This window comes from Oryzias latipes, chromosome 16 (genome assembly GCF_053564925.1).
Source record: "Oryzias latipes strain Hd-rR chromosome 16, Olatipes_Hd-rR_3.1".
NCBI lineage: Eukaryota > Metazoa > Chordata > Actinopteri > Beloniformes > Adrianichthyidae > Oryzias > Oryzias latipes.
The window spans coordinates 9,889,691-9,906,573 of record NC_136252.1 but is presented as its reverse complement, the minus strand read 5'-3'; the positions used below and the strand labels follow the sequence as shown (position 1 = coordinate 9,906,573).

At 44.3% G+C, this 16,883-nt stretch overlaps 2 protein-coding genes across 2 annotated transcripts in view; one reads left to right on the top strand and one right to left on the bottom strand.

Annotated features, from left to right (window-relative positions):
• The window catches only part of LOC101167068 (low-density lipoprotein receptor class A domain-containing protein 4), a 47,876-nt gene extending 42,701 nt beyond the window's left edge, over positions 1-5,175 (top strand). Inside the window, exon 4 of the mRNA XM_011484919.4 lies at positions 97-5,175. Within this exon, the coding sequence (XP_011483221.1) occupies positions 97-675 (579 nt within the window). The 3' untranslated portion in view covers positions 676-5,175. The remainder of the gene's footprint in view (positions 1-96) is intronic.
• Positions 5,176-9,570: 4,395 nt separating this feature from the next.
• Positions 9,571-16,069, bottom strand: mims1a (mitochondrial inner membrane scaffold 1a). Its single transcript, XM_004077634.5, has 4 exons — positions 15,893-16,069; positions 12,768-13,227; positions 12,564-12,675; positions 9,571-10,949 (listed from the first exon to the last, which is right to left on the bottom strand). Exons 2-4 carry the CDS (start codon positions 13,169-13,171, stop codon positions 10,668-10,670), a joined length of 798 nt encoding a protein of 265 aa, XP_004077682.1. The 5' UTR covers positions 13,172-13,227; positions 15,893-16,069; the 3' UTR covers positions 9,571-10,667.
• Positions 16,070-16,883: the final 814 nt, after the last annotated feature.

Here is a 16,883-nt window from a genome sequence, read left to right as displayed (position 1 = left end):
ATTTGATTGAAAAACATCAGTTTTTCGGTATGATTTGGGTTTTTTTCATCTGTGAATGTTAAAACTACCTGTTTGTCTCTTTCGCTCCTCCTGCAGGGGTTTTACGCTCCCCAGGCCCGGGATCGCTTCACCACTCCGTCTTTCATGCAGCGAGAGCATTTCAGCCGCTTCCAGCCCACCTATCCCTACATGCAGCACCAAATCGACCTGCCCCCCACTATATCCTTATCGGATGGCGAGGAGCCCCCACCGTACCAAGGGCCCTGCACCTTACAGCTTCGCGATCCCGAACAGCAGATGGAGCTTAACCGGGAGTCGGTCAGGGCGCCCCCCAACCGAACCATCTATGACAGTGACTTGATTGACATGGGGGGAGGCGGTGGCCCCGGAGGAGTGGGCTTGGGAGGTGGAGGTCCGAGACCCCCCAGCAGCAAATCCGGTGTCAGTGCAGCCAATTCCAGCACCCACGGGCGCATGGAAGGGCCCCCCCCAGCATACAGTGAAGTGATGGGCCACTACCCTGGGTCAGCTTTCTTTTTACACCAGCACAGCAATAACCAGAGAGTAGGAAGGCTGGGGGGGCTGGGGGTCAGGATGATCCTGCAGGAGAGCCAATCAGAAAGCACAACAGTACCTGCCAAGGCTAAGGACGGCCAACCAGATGACCCCGTTTGAGGGGCAGACGGCTGGAGTTGTGAGTGAGCATCAGAATCTGGGTCTCCCTCCCCTCTGGAGCTGCAGCAGAGCGAGCAGGAGACAATCCCAGAGTTCCTTTCACCTAAAAGGGGGGGGAATGCTTACACCCCACGGACACTTTAGATTTCATTTGAAGAAAGAAAACGTACTCCAGCACAGACCAGTTCTATTTTCCCTCTCTGATGTTTTATGTGTTGCCTAAGGGATCGACCTTTGGTCTCCAGGAGGCCGTTCGGCCCCGTTTTGGTCTCTTTTTGGGCATCGGAATCTTTTCACAAAGGAAGAACTGAGAATCCAAGGTCTGCAGAAGACCCGGCAAAACAAGAGAACCTAACCCCCAGTGCCAAGGTCCACGAGAAAGCAAACCCCACAGGACGGAGTGACGCGTGGAGACAGAACCCAAAAACCTTTCCTAAAAGTTGCACTATTTTTGGTTGTAGAAGAGGAGAGGGACTTTTTGCTTCTTGTCCCTCCCTCTGTTTTTTTTTTTTTTTGTTGTTTTTTTTTTGTTTGGCGTGGTGGGGTATGGTACTGCACCCCCCACACACACACTTCTTAAGTAGTTAGGGGGGAAATCAAACAAAAAGTAAGAAGAGAAAAAGCAAAAGAATGAATGAAGCTTAAATATTTCCTTTTCAAAAAGTGCAAGTAAAACTTTTCTAAGGCCAACAACAGCTTTCTGCTTACGCCAGTAAAACTTAGTAAAACTCAATCTGCTATGTGACCGGCTGCGACGGGAAACCCCCCCTACATCTGCTTACACAGCCTATAGGAAGTGAAAGAGTCTTCTGGAATCACAGTCCCCTTAGTTTAACTGATCTTTGCACTTGTGTTCACTGTGCATCGTCTAAAAAGGCCTTCTGGCCAGCAGAATAGGCTCAAAGCTGCCCACGCTCCAAAAAGAGACACTTTCCTTCTCTTTCTGTTTTCTAGCATCCATCTTTCTCCGTCCACCCTCCACCCTCCACCCCTCAGTGCATTTTTCCAACATCCACCCTGAGCCCCAAAGCTGGAAGTGCTCTCCCGCTTGATGCAGATGAAGAAAGACGGCACGAGCCAGCTGTGGTTAAAGTCAAAGGGCTAAGGGAGGGGGCCTCTTACAGAAGAGGATGATACCTTTTTGCTCATCGTTGCCTTGCTTCTGGTTTTGCCCGTTCTATGCCACCATCCCAGCATGCTCTCTGCTTCTGTCTGGGTCTCTGCTGCTGCATTAACACTGATTGGTCCAGCTTAGTTTGCTCTTCCCTCCTTCAAAACGCATTTGAAATGGGGTGACGGAAGTCCCGCCTGCATTGCTACCAAGGTGTGCAGAGTGAGAACTCCCACCTCCATCCAGCATGTTGTTTTCTATTTTTCTTTCAAACGGACTGATTTGAGCCTTAGCCTTCATGTTTTGGTTTCTTCTATCAGCACACAGAAATGACCCATCGGTATCATAACTGTGGGGTAAAAGGTTGGGAAAGCATGGCTTAGAAACCAGACTTCTCCTGAACTTCAAACATCCACGTTTAAAGACTGGAAGAGCCTTTACAGTTGAGTCTGGGGTCCTGACACAGAGCCACGCACTTTTCGGTTCAAACGAGTGCACTGTTTGCTTTCCAGACATTTGGCGGCTCATGCATTAACTCGTCTGTCTTTCTCAACCTTAATGTAACAGAAAATTAAGCTTTCATTAGAATTCTAAAGGCCGGAAACACAAAGGGCCTCACATCTGTGAAGCCAGGTTCTCTGCGTGTCCCTTTGACGTGACAGAAGTGCCCATAGACATTCGAGTCCACCATAGCATGATAGGATATCATTCTTTTTTATGGTACATGACCCCTTCCCCGCCTTTCACACTCTCCTGTTGAAACTGTGACCAAAGGTTCAGGTTTTGTTTCTACTCGGATAGACTCTGACGGGTGATGGAAAACGCCGGATGCTGTTGCTAAACTCTCCCTTCTGTGTCACATTTAGTCTGGAAGTGCAGCTGTGCACAGTTGAAGCAAACATCACGGACGCCTTTCCTTCTGTGGGCTGACGGTTTCAGCCGTCACAGATCGGAGGCACCGAGCCGTCGTACTGATGGTTCTGCGGTGTTGTCATGTGATTGGTGGACAGGGAAAACGTTATTGCTTCCACTGTGAGATCAGTGTGTTACCCGCTTTTCCATCTGTGTTTGAGAAGAGCAGCAGAGGTGACTGCAGATGAAGGGAGGAGAGACTTGCAGGCTCCTTGTGGTGTAACCACAGGACTCCAGGAAAGGTGGAGTTGGAGGCGTGGCTCCATTTTGGCGCTGATGTTTTTGTACAGATGCAAGCCCCCGTTCGGTTCTGGCGGGTGCGTTGTTGGCCTGGTTCCGTTGTTCCTGTGTGACTAATAAGCTGCTGCTAAGGCTGTTTTTTGCTGCTACTACTGTTGCTGCTTTCATACCCGCTTCCAGCCCCCCCCCCCAACTGTCCGTCCTGCCCCCCTCAGCTCCACCATGAAAAGCCCAAACCTTTGCAGTCAAAGCCACCAGTACTGAGCCTGCCATCTCCATGACTGAGAAGAGGGATCCCAGCCTGGATTCTGACTGAGACCTGGTACTTGTGTGACTGAAGGGGGCAGCTTCCAGCTCCCCCTGCTCTTTTTTTGTTTTTCGTCTTTGTTCCAAGCTGCTGTCATGCATAAAGAGGAATTTATGTTTTGTACCATGTTACCAGTTTGTGAGTAAATAAGGTGCCTAATGTTCATGTTTGAGCAGATCCCAGCTCAGTCACATGGCTGCTGGAGTCCACATAGACGCATCATCTGGGTTGGGGGGTGGGGGGTTTCACCTGTCTGGCGGGTGCGGCAGAGTTCTGCATCGGTCCCTGACTTTCTCAGTGCCGTCTGACTGGAACTGTGCGCGTCATCTCTCACCTGCTGGAGCTGCACGCGTGGCGGCTTCAGAGCCCGGCATGGTCCGTTGCTCTGTCAGACGGTAGGACCCCCCCCCCACACACACACACACACACACACAGATGCAGGCGAGGCTGTTCCCGAGCAGACGTGGCCTTTGTGTGGCGTAGACATAAGAACCCACTTGCACTCAAAAAAAAAAAACTCCCACCTTCTTTGTGCCTCACTTCCAACGGTGCTTTTTCAGTCTCTTTCTGTTTGTTTGTAAGGTGCTGTAAATAACTTGAATCTCTTATGCACATATCCTACCCAGAGGGTAGAAACCACCAGAAGATGTTGTGAATAATGTAAAATAAATGTATAGACATTATGATCATTTGAAATGCCTAAAACATGCTCTTTTAACACAAAGACATCAAAGTATGCTTAGATTATGGTTGCAAGTGACTCCTCTGACTATTTTCCTATAAATAACAAGTCTGATGATGACATGACCCCGAATGGAGAGAGGTGGTCACTCGAGCATCACGTTTGACCGGGGCTCTGGACTGGAGGAAGGTTTTCCTCTCCCTCCTTTGTCCGCCGACAAATGTAAAGCTGTTTTGCACAGATTTTTTTTTAAGGACACAGAAATCCTGCACACCTGTTGGCTTTCAGACGTCCAGCAGACGAGCCCATGTTCTCACTGAGCACAAAAGTCCGTCTGTCCGTCAGCTGCAAAGACGAGCAGTCGCCACGTCTGCATTTTGTCCTGTATTTCTGCCAAAGTGCGGGAGGCGGCGAGGACGCTCGGCTGGGGTCAGATGGCGTTTCAGCTCTGGAGGACAGCTGCTGCTGGGGAAACACAAGAGGGAAACGGCGTTCTTTTGGCTAACGTGAACTAGCACCAGCAGCGTTAGACGAGCAGGGGTCGAATTACTGTTAAAGCTATCATCCGACTTTTCCTACTTCACAGATTATTTACAACATTTTGATATGTTATCAGTTCATCCAAACAATCTGCTTTACTTACAGTATGTATTCAAGCTAAGGCCTCAGTACGATATGCACAGAGCATGGTCATTATCTATAGACGATGTACAGTCAAGTTTTCTTTTCAAGCAGCTGAGTAGTAGTTGGGGTTTGAGGGACGTCCGAAGAGTTAGGCGGGCCGGTTCGTCCGGTCACAGGCGAGCCCCAAGCTGACCTTCACCTGCTTTGTCCTGTTCCGTTTTCTGGAGTTCAGATCCACCTGCTGTCAACAAGACTGCACGATGAGAGCAGGGAAGACTACCGTTTGCTTTCAGCCTGGGTTTACCATCATCTGTTTGCTTTACTGACAAAATGTCCCATTTACCCCTCTGCAGAAATATAAAAATAAATGTATATATGTCATATATATATATATATATATTATCTATATCTCTGACAGAGGCTAAATTGTGTATTTTTCTTTCCTTTTATTTAAGCAGTTGTGATGTAATAGGTTTTAGGCCTAAGGTCTGTTATTGCAATACTTTTACAGAAAAGAAGAAAATCAAATAAAAATGTTGCTCCAAGTGCTGTTGTAGTCAGATTTGAAGCTTGTTCTTCTGCTGTAGTCCAACTGCAGCGTAACAAATAAAACTTTCAAAGTGAGCAGCGTGCTGGTTGTCCTCTGTGCGTCTCGTGTGGCTTCTTGCTTCTGCTCTGCAGTCCTGATGCCCTCACAGCTGAGCGGAAGCTTCAACACGGACTGCACTGCTTTTTATTCTGCTTGACTCTCAAAAACACAGAACTCGGTTGAATCCATTAGCATTATTTTGTACATGGCTGTCGTTTAAAATATTTTATCTTTAAACCTGTTTTAAAGATAAAATGTTTTTTGTGTTGAAATGAAAAAAAGAACTAAATATTCAAATTATGTGCTATTGAAAAAAGTGGGCCATTGTTAAAGTTCCACTCCGCTCATCTCTTGATCTAATTTCAAAGCGTTCCCAGTTGTCTTTTAATCATAATTATGGCGTTTTTAGCCTAAATTCAATTGTCTGTGTTGTTTTTTTAGGACATAGTTTCTGCAGAGCAGCAGGACTTTATTAGAAACTCACCTCTGAGTTAAGGGTGGGGTGTAAAGCCTTTTTTATGCTCCCTCCTTACACCTCCAAGCTAACATTAGCAACAAAAATGGAGAGCAATTTTTGAACTATCCAGTTTTGGGCAAGCTCAGACTAGGAAAACAAAGACGTACATAGATCTGTTTGTCTGAAAAGGCCAGGTGAGCTTGTGGCCCGCCGATTGTCACATCTACAAGCTTTTTCTAAAGGCATCTTTTTTCGTCTGATCCTGATTGACAAGGATTTGAACAAAGAAATACTCACAAAATGCTACAAGGACATGTTTTCATTGGAGTGGGTCTTTAAATCCTGTAGCTGATGTCCTTTCTTAACTATCTTTTCAGAAACACTCAGGCAGAAATCGTCAATATTGTGAAATCTATTGGCTATATCATGCTATTTGTCAAATGCTGACCATATCTAATATCTGATTAGAAACCCCGATTACATTTTAACCAAAAGTTTCTCAAGAAGCCATGTCAAGCCTGAGCGTCTGGAACGAAACTGAAAATGATCCATCATGTCTTTTTTTCTTTCAACCCTGTTGTTTGAACAGGACAGGAGAAAAGGTCTTAATGGGACCAAACAAGATCTCAACATTTGCAACATTCAACAGCTCAGGTCCAAATACAACAAGGACTCCAAAAGTACCATGTTTTACTGTCTAATCTGTTCAATGTGACATAATGTCAGAAAAAGGTTTGGATTTTAAACACACCTTACATTACTCCAACTTATACACTGACCTGTGTGCACATTTTTACTTTATGGTCCTGTATTCTGTTCCCAGGTCGGCAGTCCTTAACCTGTTTATTCAGGAACACTAATGTGTTAGTACCACTAAAAACGTTTTGTCTAACATAAGTTCATGGCCTTCGGTCAACGCGCCGGGACAGAGAACTGTAAATTTGAAATAGGAAAGGAGGAAGGTGTGTCCCACAAACGTCTAGGAGGACACCCTGACTGTCTGAGGGACCCACAAGTGCTGTCAGCTCTGCAACATTGGCACAATCCAAGGGAGCTTGATACCAAGCATTGATCTCATCGGATACCCTCACCCACTTGATCTCCAAATTTGGTTATCATTCTTTGAAATTGATATTCTGATTTCAGTTTTTTCACCTGTTACATTAATAATAATAAGGCATTTTAATTAAAGTGCCTTTCAAAACACTCAAGGACACTACAGATTCAAAAGTAAAACACAATAAAATCCCTTTAACAAAATGTTATAAAGACAATGAATAAATTTACATCTAAAAAAAATTGGATAACAGATGAAGAAAAATTGTGATTTGGAAAAGCGCATTTAAACAGACAGGTTTTGAGTCTGGATTTAAAAATTGAGAAGAAATCAATGTTACAGAGGTCTGGGGGGAGAGACTTCCAGAGTTTGGGAGCCGAGCGGCGGAAGGCACGGCTCCCCATGGTGACCATACCGGCCGGAGGGACGGAAAGCTGAAGAGAAGAAGACCGGCGAGAGCGAGTGTTACCGTATATGGAGGAGATTAGAAAGATAAGGAGCCAGGGTAATGGAGGGCTATAACCCTTGTGCTATCTTAGATGACCCCACCCTTACTTTGACGGGGGGAATCAATAAAGTCTGACTTGATATAAAAACATAGCAGGTATGACCCTTGTGCTATCTTAGATGACCCCACCCTTACATTGACGTGTTCTCCCTACCATGACAAAGGTGGATAAAGGTGGAAAGATTTCATGTAATCCATGGACACCAGTGAAGATCACAAATCATTGAAGAAAAAAGGTTCAGAGCACTGTCTAGTGGGTCTAGATGACCCAACTCCCAAAGTTAAAGTGCCTAGGATAGCACAAGGGTTAACATAAAACCCATTTGGTTATTGTTGATGGTCCAGTCAGTGCAGGTCCTTTCCTCAGAGACATTATCAAGACCCAGAACTACTTCTATCAAAACCATCATCATCCACCAACTTCTGTTCATGGCTGATAATGCTCCACCACATGGTGCCAGAATTGTCACAGCTGGACTTCAGGAAGTCGGAGTGGCTCATATGGTTTGGCCAGCAATGACCTCGGACTTGAACCCCACAGAGGACATCTAGGACCACCTGAAGCAGAGACTGGATTATGGTTCCCCCAAGTTACCTTGTAGAACTGCATGTAGCACTTGTAGAAGAGTGGAACGCCTCAGAACATCATCATGAGGTTAGTGAGGAGCAGGAGACGCTGCTGTCACACTATCATTGCGTTAAATGGTGAAAATACCTTTCACTGGCATGATCAATATTTGTTATTTGGATCACTTTATTGTTGTCTTTATTGAACTTATGTGTGCAAGACACTTTCCAGTCCACTTCTCAATCTAATCTCTTTCAGAAATTATGTTGATTTTCAAAAACTAGATTACAACTTTAGCTGCCAATGTCAGAAGTGCTGAGTAAAAGAAATATCTTGAAGAAAAGAAATGCATGTCGTAACCCTTGTGCTATCCTAGGCACTTTACCATTGGGAGTTGGGTCATGTAGACCCACTAGACAGTGCTCTGAACCTTTTTTCTTCAATGATTTGTGATCTTCACTGGTGTCCATGGATTACATGAAATCTTTCCACCTTTATCCACCTTTGTCATGGTAGGAAGAACACGTCAAAGTAAGGGTGGGGTCATCTAAGATAGCACAAGGGTTAAGGCAGCTTCTGATGCTAATGTCGCTAAAACTCGGGCAACAAAATATTACTCTCAGTTTGGGAGACACTAACGCACATCGACCCTCTGACAAAAATCACATCAGCGTAAGCAGGCTTTTGTTCTGCTCCTCCTCGTGATGACCAAATGTTATTGAGGTTTCTGAGTGTGTGTCGCTCTTACTGAAGCAGAGGGATTCAAAGCTGTGTGTCAGAGCTTGTATCAATACCATGGAATGTATATGAGAACCAGAGTGAGTGAGTGTAATGTCACCCATAGAAAATGGTTTAATTCTGGCCCCAGAGAAAAAAAGTCAATTCAGTCACCATTTTATTATCATATTTTGGCAATAGTGACACCACCATATTGGAGCCTGACAACGTCAATAATTAGTGATTAGTCCGAGTTGTCTGAGTCAACATTTCTATGGTACCACTCTCACCAATCAGGAGTGAGCTTGTTGAAAGGCCTCATCCCTACCCTACCTGAAAGCGGACTACAGGAAACATACGACTTATGACCACCCACTTTTATTGACGCATCTGATTGGTCAGTTTATAAATTAACTACAGAAAAAAATTAGGATTATCAAAAACATGTCAAAAAATGTATCAATGCTAGAATGGTTATTCTGACCAATAGAATGACTGGGTAACAGCTCTTTTTCTCTATAGAAGTCTATGGGATTTTGGCTTCTTGGAGGCATTGGGTCATAGTGTGTTGGTGTGTCATTAGCTCAGTCAGTCAGTGTGTATCATTCGTTCGTAGTGTGTTGTGTCATTGGCTCATTGTGTCGGTGGATGTCATTGGATTATGGTGTTTTAATGAATTCTGAGTCAATGACAGCTTGACATAATATAGATCTGTGGTTTGGGGTCAGACCAGCTGCATCTTTACACGCCAAAACAGGGCTGAGGATTTTCAAAATAAAATAAAAACTCATGAAGACAAACAACCTGTCAGCTTCTGTGAAGAGTCATTTCAAATCAACTGTACAATTAATCTAATTGCAAACCATTCTTTTTGAAGCTCTGCTTAAAATACCTCACGCACCATAAACCATCTCTAATCCTGTTGGAGATGTTTAGTACCATTTTATAAATAAAGCTCTAAACTTTGAATAAACTCTTGGCCAACATTTAATCCTGAATGTAAACTGCATTTCTTCTTTGGGTTAATCTGGAATATGTTTTAGAATATTGGGGAGAGCCTCTGCATGTTTTCTATCACTGAAATCCTCACCGTTGTAGGAATGAACTCTTGAAGACCCACACAGACTTTTCTGAACCTTTATTGTCGTCATGGGGTTAAAACACCGCCAGTGCTTCAGTCGTGCTCTTTAGAGGTTGCTGTGGCTTTAGTTGTCCAGATGTCGTCTCTTAAGTCTTGAAGCTTTGAATATTTTTTTAAAACAATTGTAAAGTCTAAGTGCTTCGTGAAACTTCACTTGCCCACCACTAGCTCACAGTAAAGGCAGAGGAACAGACAATAAGAGTAAAAAGAATAAACCCCACTAAACAAGAGATATGCATAGACTTATGTCAGAAAAAGCTATGGACATCAGAATTCCAGCTAAAGGTCTCTCTGGCTGTGCTGAGAGCCACTGGAAGACTTTAGATATTTTGGGGTTTGTTAACGAGTGAGGGACTCCCATGTGATTATAACACACACACGTATAGAGCAAATGTATATCCAACAGAAAAAGTGCAAAACACAGAAATGTTATCATAAAACTGGTTCAAAGTTCTTTGGATTCTACACAGCATGACCTCCACATGTGAACTCCATCAGCTAAAGACGATCCCATCTTTAAGTGTACAGCCTTCACAAGTGTTTCTGCAGGAATCAAAGGTCTTTATTTGCATTTGTTTATCAGGAGGTGGGGAGTTTTGGTTTGGGGGCAGCCATTCCAAAACTGGAGCTTTCAAATGATCCACTTGAACAATTGAATACACGTCTGTGACTGTCATCAAAAATACATTAGAAAGCATGAATTCTCTATCATTACATTATAAAAGACCTTTTAGAAAGGCTATGATAGATTATTAGAAAGACGAGGACGAGCTTCAAGTTTAGTTTCCTTTTACCAGCAGGGATGCGCTCGTGTTCACACACTGACTTCAACATCTGCCACCACATCAGCTCAGGGTGAAAGCAAGCAACCAGCCAAGCTGCTGTCTCTCCACAGTGCATTGTGGGTAGGTTCCGACTAGTTGGACTGAATTTGACACTTAAATAAACAACAGGCAATACGTGAAGTGTGCAGGACAAGAACAGTGCAAAGACTCACTGCTCTTTCCACAGACGGACAAAAAAGTGTCCTCCTGCTAAGAGGTCCAGATGGCGTGCTCCAACGAGCGCCACCGCGCCCTCTAATCCCCCTTCTTTCTGAAAAACGCCTTCCCCTCAGTGACTCTGTCTTTGGTTTCCTGGATCTTCTCAGACAGTTTGTCTTTAGTCTCTTCCATTTTCTCAGACAAGCGTTCTTTTGTCTCCTCCATCTTTTCTGACAGTTTCTCTCGGGTTTCTTCCATTTTGTCCTGCAAGTATTCTGAATATGGGGGGGGTGTGGATAGGTAACCATGTTTGCGTAGGTACTGAACAGACAGGGACGTCCCTCCAAGTGTCACCGCATATCTGGCAGGAGTTGCAATCTGCAGAAAGAGAAAAACACTGCAAACGGTTAGCGTAGCCACTCTTTCTTTACTCTCCCTCCAGCTTCAGAGCTCCACCAATCAGAAAGCAGGATGCAAGTCCAGCTGAAGGAGCAAAGCTCCCAGAGCCCCTCCAGCTGGGCTTCATCCGCCTGTATGTTCCACCTCCTCCACCTCCTTCACCTCCGTCTTCGCATCTGAAGACGTTCTTTCTTTCTTCGGAAAGCTCTCTGTTCCCAGCAGCAGGGTTCATCAGGAAGGGCTTTTGGACTTTGAAGCACGATTTTTCCACATCAATCAATAATTTACTCGTCAGACAGGTGAGCTAGCTTGTGGTTCCAGTTAGCCCCACCCACACCCCTTTGCACGGAGGTGGTTCTGCTGCACTTCCAGGGCGAGGAGAGAACATTTCTGCCAACTGTCAGCTGGAGATGAAATGATGCTACAGTCGGCTGTCATGCCATTCGTTTGAATCAAACCTAATAATCGCTGTAAAGAGCCTCATATTGAGGTATTTTCATTTAAATTTGGGACATTGTGGCAAAGTAAAAGATCAAATTACAACTAAAAACAGTGGCTTTTTGACTTTTTCCCAATATAACAGACTTCAAACCTTTTAAACCAACTAGAAGCATTTTTGTCACTATTGAACAATTAGGGGAAAAAAAGCAAGAACACAACATCCGGTCCAGAGTCTCTACTAAAAACACATAAAACAGTAGGAACACTTGTGTGAGCAATTCAAAAAATGTTGACCACAAACGACAAAACAAATACCATAAAACGTGTAGACAAACCTTATTCCACCGTCTGCTGCCATCAACGTACCCCATTGATTTATGCTAATGTTCATTAGCCACCTCGTCAGGCTTTACCCCATACATCAGGGGTGTCAAACTCATTTTCACCGAGGGCCACATCTGCATAGCGGCTGTCCTCAAAGGGCCAGATATAACTTATACATGTAACTAAATGTAATGAAAAATAAACTTAACTACTCCTAAATGTTAAACAACTAATTTAAGAAAACATGTTTGCTTGTAACTCTAGCATAAATCCTTTTCAATTAGATTCTGTCAGGTTAGATTATATGGACAGTGTTTAAGTCCTGATGTATAGTTGCCCAATCTGATATTTCAAGTCAGATTCCCCCTAGATATGAATAAATACACACCAATTTTTATTTTTTTATTTTAAGAAATCAAAAACTTTTATGCTTTCGGGGGCCACATAAAATGACATGGGGGGCCACATTTGGCCCCCGGGCCTTGAGTTTGACATGTGTGCCTTACATCATAGTGATGTTTTGGGTTTGTTCTTTTTACAAAGTGGGTGTGTGCGTTCGCCTGGGGGCGGGGCATGGAAGGGCTGTTCCTCACTTTGTGATGTCACAATGTGAGGACCCACTCGTTTTCGTGGGTTGGGAGGGGCTGGTGCTCAGAGAGCAGGTTTTTAGGGGAACGGATCCAAATGCCGCTTTGGGGTTTCTCTTCATGAGAAATGAACTTGATTACAGGCTTAAGAGCTCAAAACATTGATTTTGCATGGTCAGGCCCTTTGAGATCAGACTTTGTTTGCATGTAAACTCGGCACAGGCGGCGCAGCAGGATTTACCTTGTACATGGCATAAGCAGTCAGCGCGTAGCCGCTGGAAGAATCCCTCAAAAGACCCACAAGCGACTCGGGCAGCCCAATCATCTCCAGGAAGGGCACTACATTCACACCTCTGAGGGCAGAAAACAAGCCTCAGCTTTGCACTCAGAAGCGGGTGAACTTCAGGGACAGCCTGCATGTGAGGAAGGCCCAGCATTCACTCACTTCATAGCAGCATAGTAGAAGGTTCCAAGCCAGAAGGAGGAGGTCAGCAGGTGCACTGGGATCATCACCTTCCCGTACTGTTTGAAGGTCTTCTTGAACCTCTGGAAGAGCCCGATGGTGTTGTCCTGCAGAGGGTCCACGTCCACGGGAGTGGGCTCGGCTTCCCTTTTCTGGACATCCTGTGGGGCGGGTGTGGGGGCGGACTGGGGTGTTGGTTTGGGTTCCTGTGCTGCTCTGCTGCAGGTGGATGTGCAGAGCCATCGCTGCCTAACAGGCGACAGCTGGAGGGAACAGCAGCTCAGCACCGCCAGAGGCTCGGGGACAGCGGCAACGCCCACAAGGGCCCGCATCACGGCCGCACGCCGCAGGATCCCGGGGGCCAGGATGCGCTGCATCATCATCATCCTCCTCCTCTTCACTGGTTCCTGTTCTTCCTGCCTGGATGAGGTCAAACCTCAGACTGTGGAGTTCAACACAATGAAACACGTCAATGAGCGCCACCGTCCAACTCAGGACACTCCAGCCTTTTAGGGAGGGGTGTAACCCCCCCCCATGTTTCGCTCCTTCTGTGGCTAATTCAGACGCCTGGGGCGTAAAAACCTCATGCATCTGTGGAACCAAAGGGGTGTTATCCCGGGACAGGAGACAGAAAAACTAAATACAACTACGGTATGTGTGTGTTTTATGTCTACTTTTCCCTGCAGACACACAGTTGTTACTCTGCGAGTATTAAACAGGGGCTTGTTAGGCAAATGCTTTGCTGTCTGCATTTCCACTCTGCCTCCTGCAGATGCTGCCGTTGCCTATCGCTCCTCACACTTTATCTCCACAAATCCCCTTCCATCCTGCTCCCCAGCAGGAAGACATGCCCTCAATTCCTACGCTGGGTTCTGCACGTTCTCATCTGCCCCATGTTCTCCTGCTCCAGGTCCAAGCAGACATCCCGTGACAACTTTCTGCAGCAGCCAGTCGGCAGCGGCGGTTTCAGAGTTCTCCGTGTCTCCAGAACCTGTTTTCCTAGATAATCCCCTTTAGAAACACAGAGATGCAGTGAGATGACAACCACCCGGAAGAGTCCAACACAGAAAAACCGCTTTGTTTGGTGACAACTGACCGGAAATTCTCTTTACATCCAAATTCCGCCTGAAAAGATTCAGATCAATGAAAAATAAAAAACTATATTCTCCCGAACAGTCCAGGGGGGTATTCCAGGAAGCATGTTTAAACGACCCTGACTTTAAGCCTGAACTCTGGCTGAAATCCGCCTGAACTTGCTTACTCTGGGTATGTCGGTTCCAAAAGACCGGATATGAGTTGACGTAATTACGCTTGACTTGGTAACCCTGGGTTTATGCACGTGCACAGGAGGTACATAAAGACATTCTCAATAGATCGCTGATTTCCGGAGTCACCATGGAAACACGTGGTGAAAAAAAAAAGAAAGCGCTATAATTCAATGAGACGGAGTCTGAGGTTTTAATGACGGCGTATGAAGATTATACGTCCATCAAAAAAGTAACACGGCTGCATCATCGAAAGAAAGAGTTTCTGCTTGTAGTAGAAGAACAGACAAAGATAACGCACAAGTTTCTGATCTTGTTTCCATTTTCCTTGTGACGCATATATATATAACTTATCCAATTTTGCCAACTTAAATGAATTATTTCTATTGGTAACAAATAATTGAGTTAAATTTATTCCACCTAATTTCTCACATCCATAAAACTCAACATTTGTTTATACAACTCAAATTTACGTATTTATCTAACTAAATGTCATATTACTCCAATTCAATTAATATTTTTTCCATCTTAATTAATCATATTTCTTGAACTTTCATATGTCTAAGTTTGAGCCGGCAGATATGCTCATTTTTATAACAACAAAAAAACAAATCACTATCAACAAGGTGCATACAACTAATTTAGGAATTTCCATCATTATCCTTGCAGTAACTACCAGTAGGGGTACTATATAAACTCATCATCCTCTCCCTCCCTCTCACTCATGGTGCAGAGACGTAAGCATAGTAGGACAAAATAACTCAACAAAACACGGTGAAACACAGTAAAACAGCTAAACAACTAAACACATTTGGTCAAAAACCCACACTTAAACCCAAATCCGTCCAGACAGGCAAAGGGAATGGTTTCCCACAATCCCTTGCGGTGCCGATCTAACAGCAGCACCCAAGTTACACCTACTTAATTGAATTAATTTGAATGAAAGTAAAATAACTGTCTGAAAACTACGTGTTATTTTTAAGGTGACTAAACAAAAAAACGATTTATCTTAACTAAAGCAAATAATTAAGTTAAATCAAAGTAAAAGTTTATCTTTCCAGCATCCATATGTGGTCTTATCACCCTCTCACGGTGGAAAAAGTATTATCTGAGCTTTTTCATCCACTAAATCATCTTCAAATGGACACGGCATGCTGCTTCACCTCTCTGTAAACAAACTAACCTTCAACTAAACCTGCTCCAGACCAGGTTATGTTCAGGGCATGAGTTTCCATGGCAACTTGACCTACTCTGAAACATACCCCCATTTCTGGAACTGAAAGCTGAGGTCATCAACTTCCTTAGCCTCAAACTTACCGTGGGAGCTAGCATAACCTGCTTTCTGGAATACCCCCCAGTTCTCCTCAAAAAAACAATAACAACACGGCTGGAATTATCTTCTCCCGAAAAACCTCTTTAAACTCAGCCGCTCTCCCTGTATCTCTATTTTCCATCTCCACATCCCGTTTCAACGCCTGCTTTTCCACAGAAAATCAGCTATTTCACTTTACTGCATCTAAACTGTCTGCTATTATGATTTCATCCCAGATTCCCTTCTTTTGCTAACCTCCATCATCATATGGAGATAAAAATCCACTTGTGCGGTTACCCAGAAAGGAGTGTCCGGCTACAGAAACTTCTCAACTAGGGTCTTATCAGTCATGAATCTTTGTTACTCTCGGCCAAACTGAACTGCTGCCAACTTCAGCTTTTGACACCTGACGTAAGCTGGTTAGCCACGTTAGCTTAGCTGACCCGCTAAGCCCCCCAACTAGCTAACTAAGTTGACACTGGCCTCATTCGGGCCATCGGAGCCGAGGACGCGGACCGCAGCTGACTTACTCTGCAGGGAAGCCGCGGAGGCCGAGATGGAGACGCGCCTCTCAGGTTCTTTTAAGGCCATGCGAGCTCGTCAAGGACCACATTCAGCGCTGATGCGGGGCAGAGAGCGCGGAGGACAGCATGGAACTCCGACCGCGCGAGGAGACATGGGTAATGTAGTTCTGATGCACGGGTGTCTATGGATTCAGAACGTTAAGAAACTCCCTTGCCCAGCATGCAGTGCGCCGCTGCGATTTTGGCGTAACCGGTCACGTGACATATGACGAAGCTGTTCGGTAAACAACAACCCTGAATAATACAAAATATGCAGCATTTGCTCTCAATGTTAACGCATCCACGTGTAAAACCGTTAATAAAATGCTTTACAAATTTATCTGGAAAAATAAAACTCACTACATTAAAGATAAAGTGCTTTTGAACACAATAGACGCAGGAGAACTTAATGTCTTAGATTTCACAACCTTGAATTACACCTTTAAAATCAATTGGATTAAGAAATTCCTTAGCAACCCAGATTCCTTATGGAATTTTATTGCAAACTTTTTGGAAAAACTCTGTGGCCTCCCTTTTCTTCTTCAATCTAATTATAACATTCAAAAGTTGCCCATCAAATTAGCAAATTTTCACAAACAAATGCTTCTGGCCTGGTCCCTAATCTATAAACATTAATTTTCTCCTCACAACTTTCATATCTGGAATAATACTAATGTTTTACACAACGATAAATCTTTAATCTTCCTTTACTGGTTTAAAAATAATATACTCTATGTAAATCAACTTTTTGACTTGAGAGGGTGTTTAATGTCCTACAATCAATTTTTAACCACTTATAATATTCCAGTTACCCTCAAAGAATTTGCAATAGTCATGGATGCTATTCCTAAAGGAATTGTAATGTTATTTAACCCCTTGTGCCCTCTTAGATGACCCCACCCTTCCATTGACGTGTTCTCCCTACCATGACAAAGGTGGATAAAGGTGGAAAGATTTC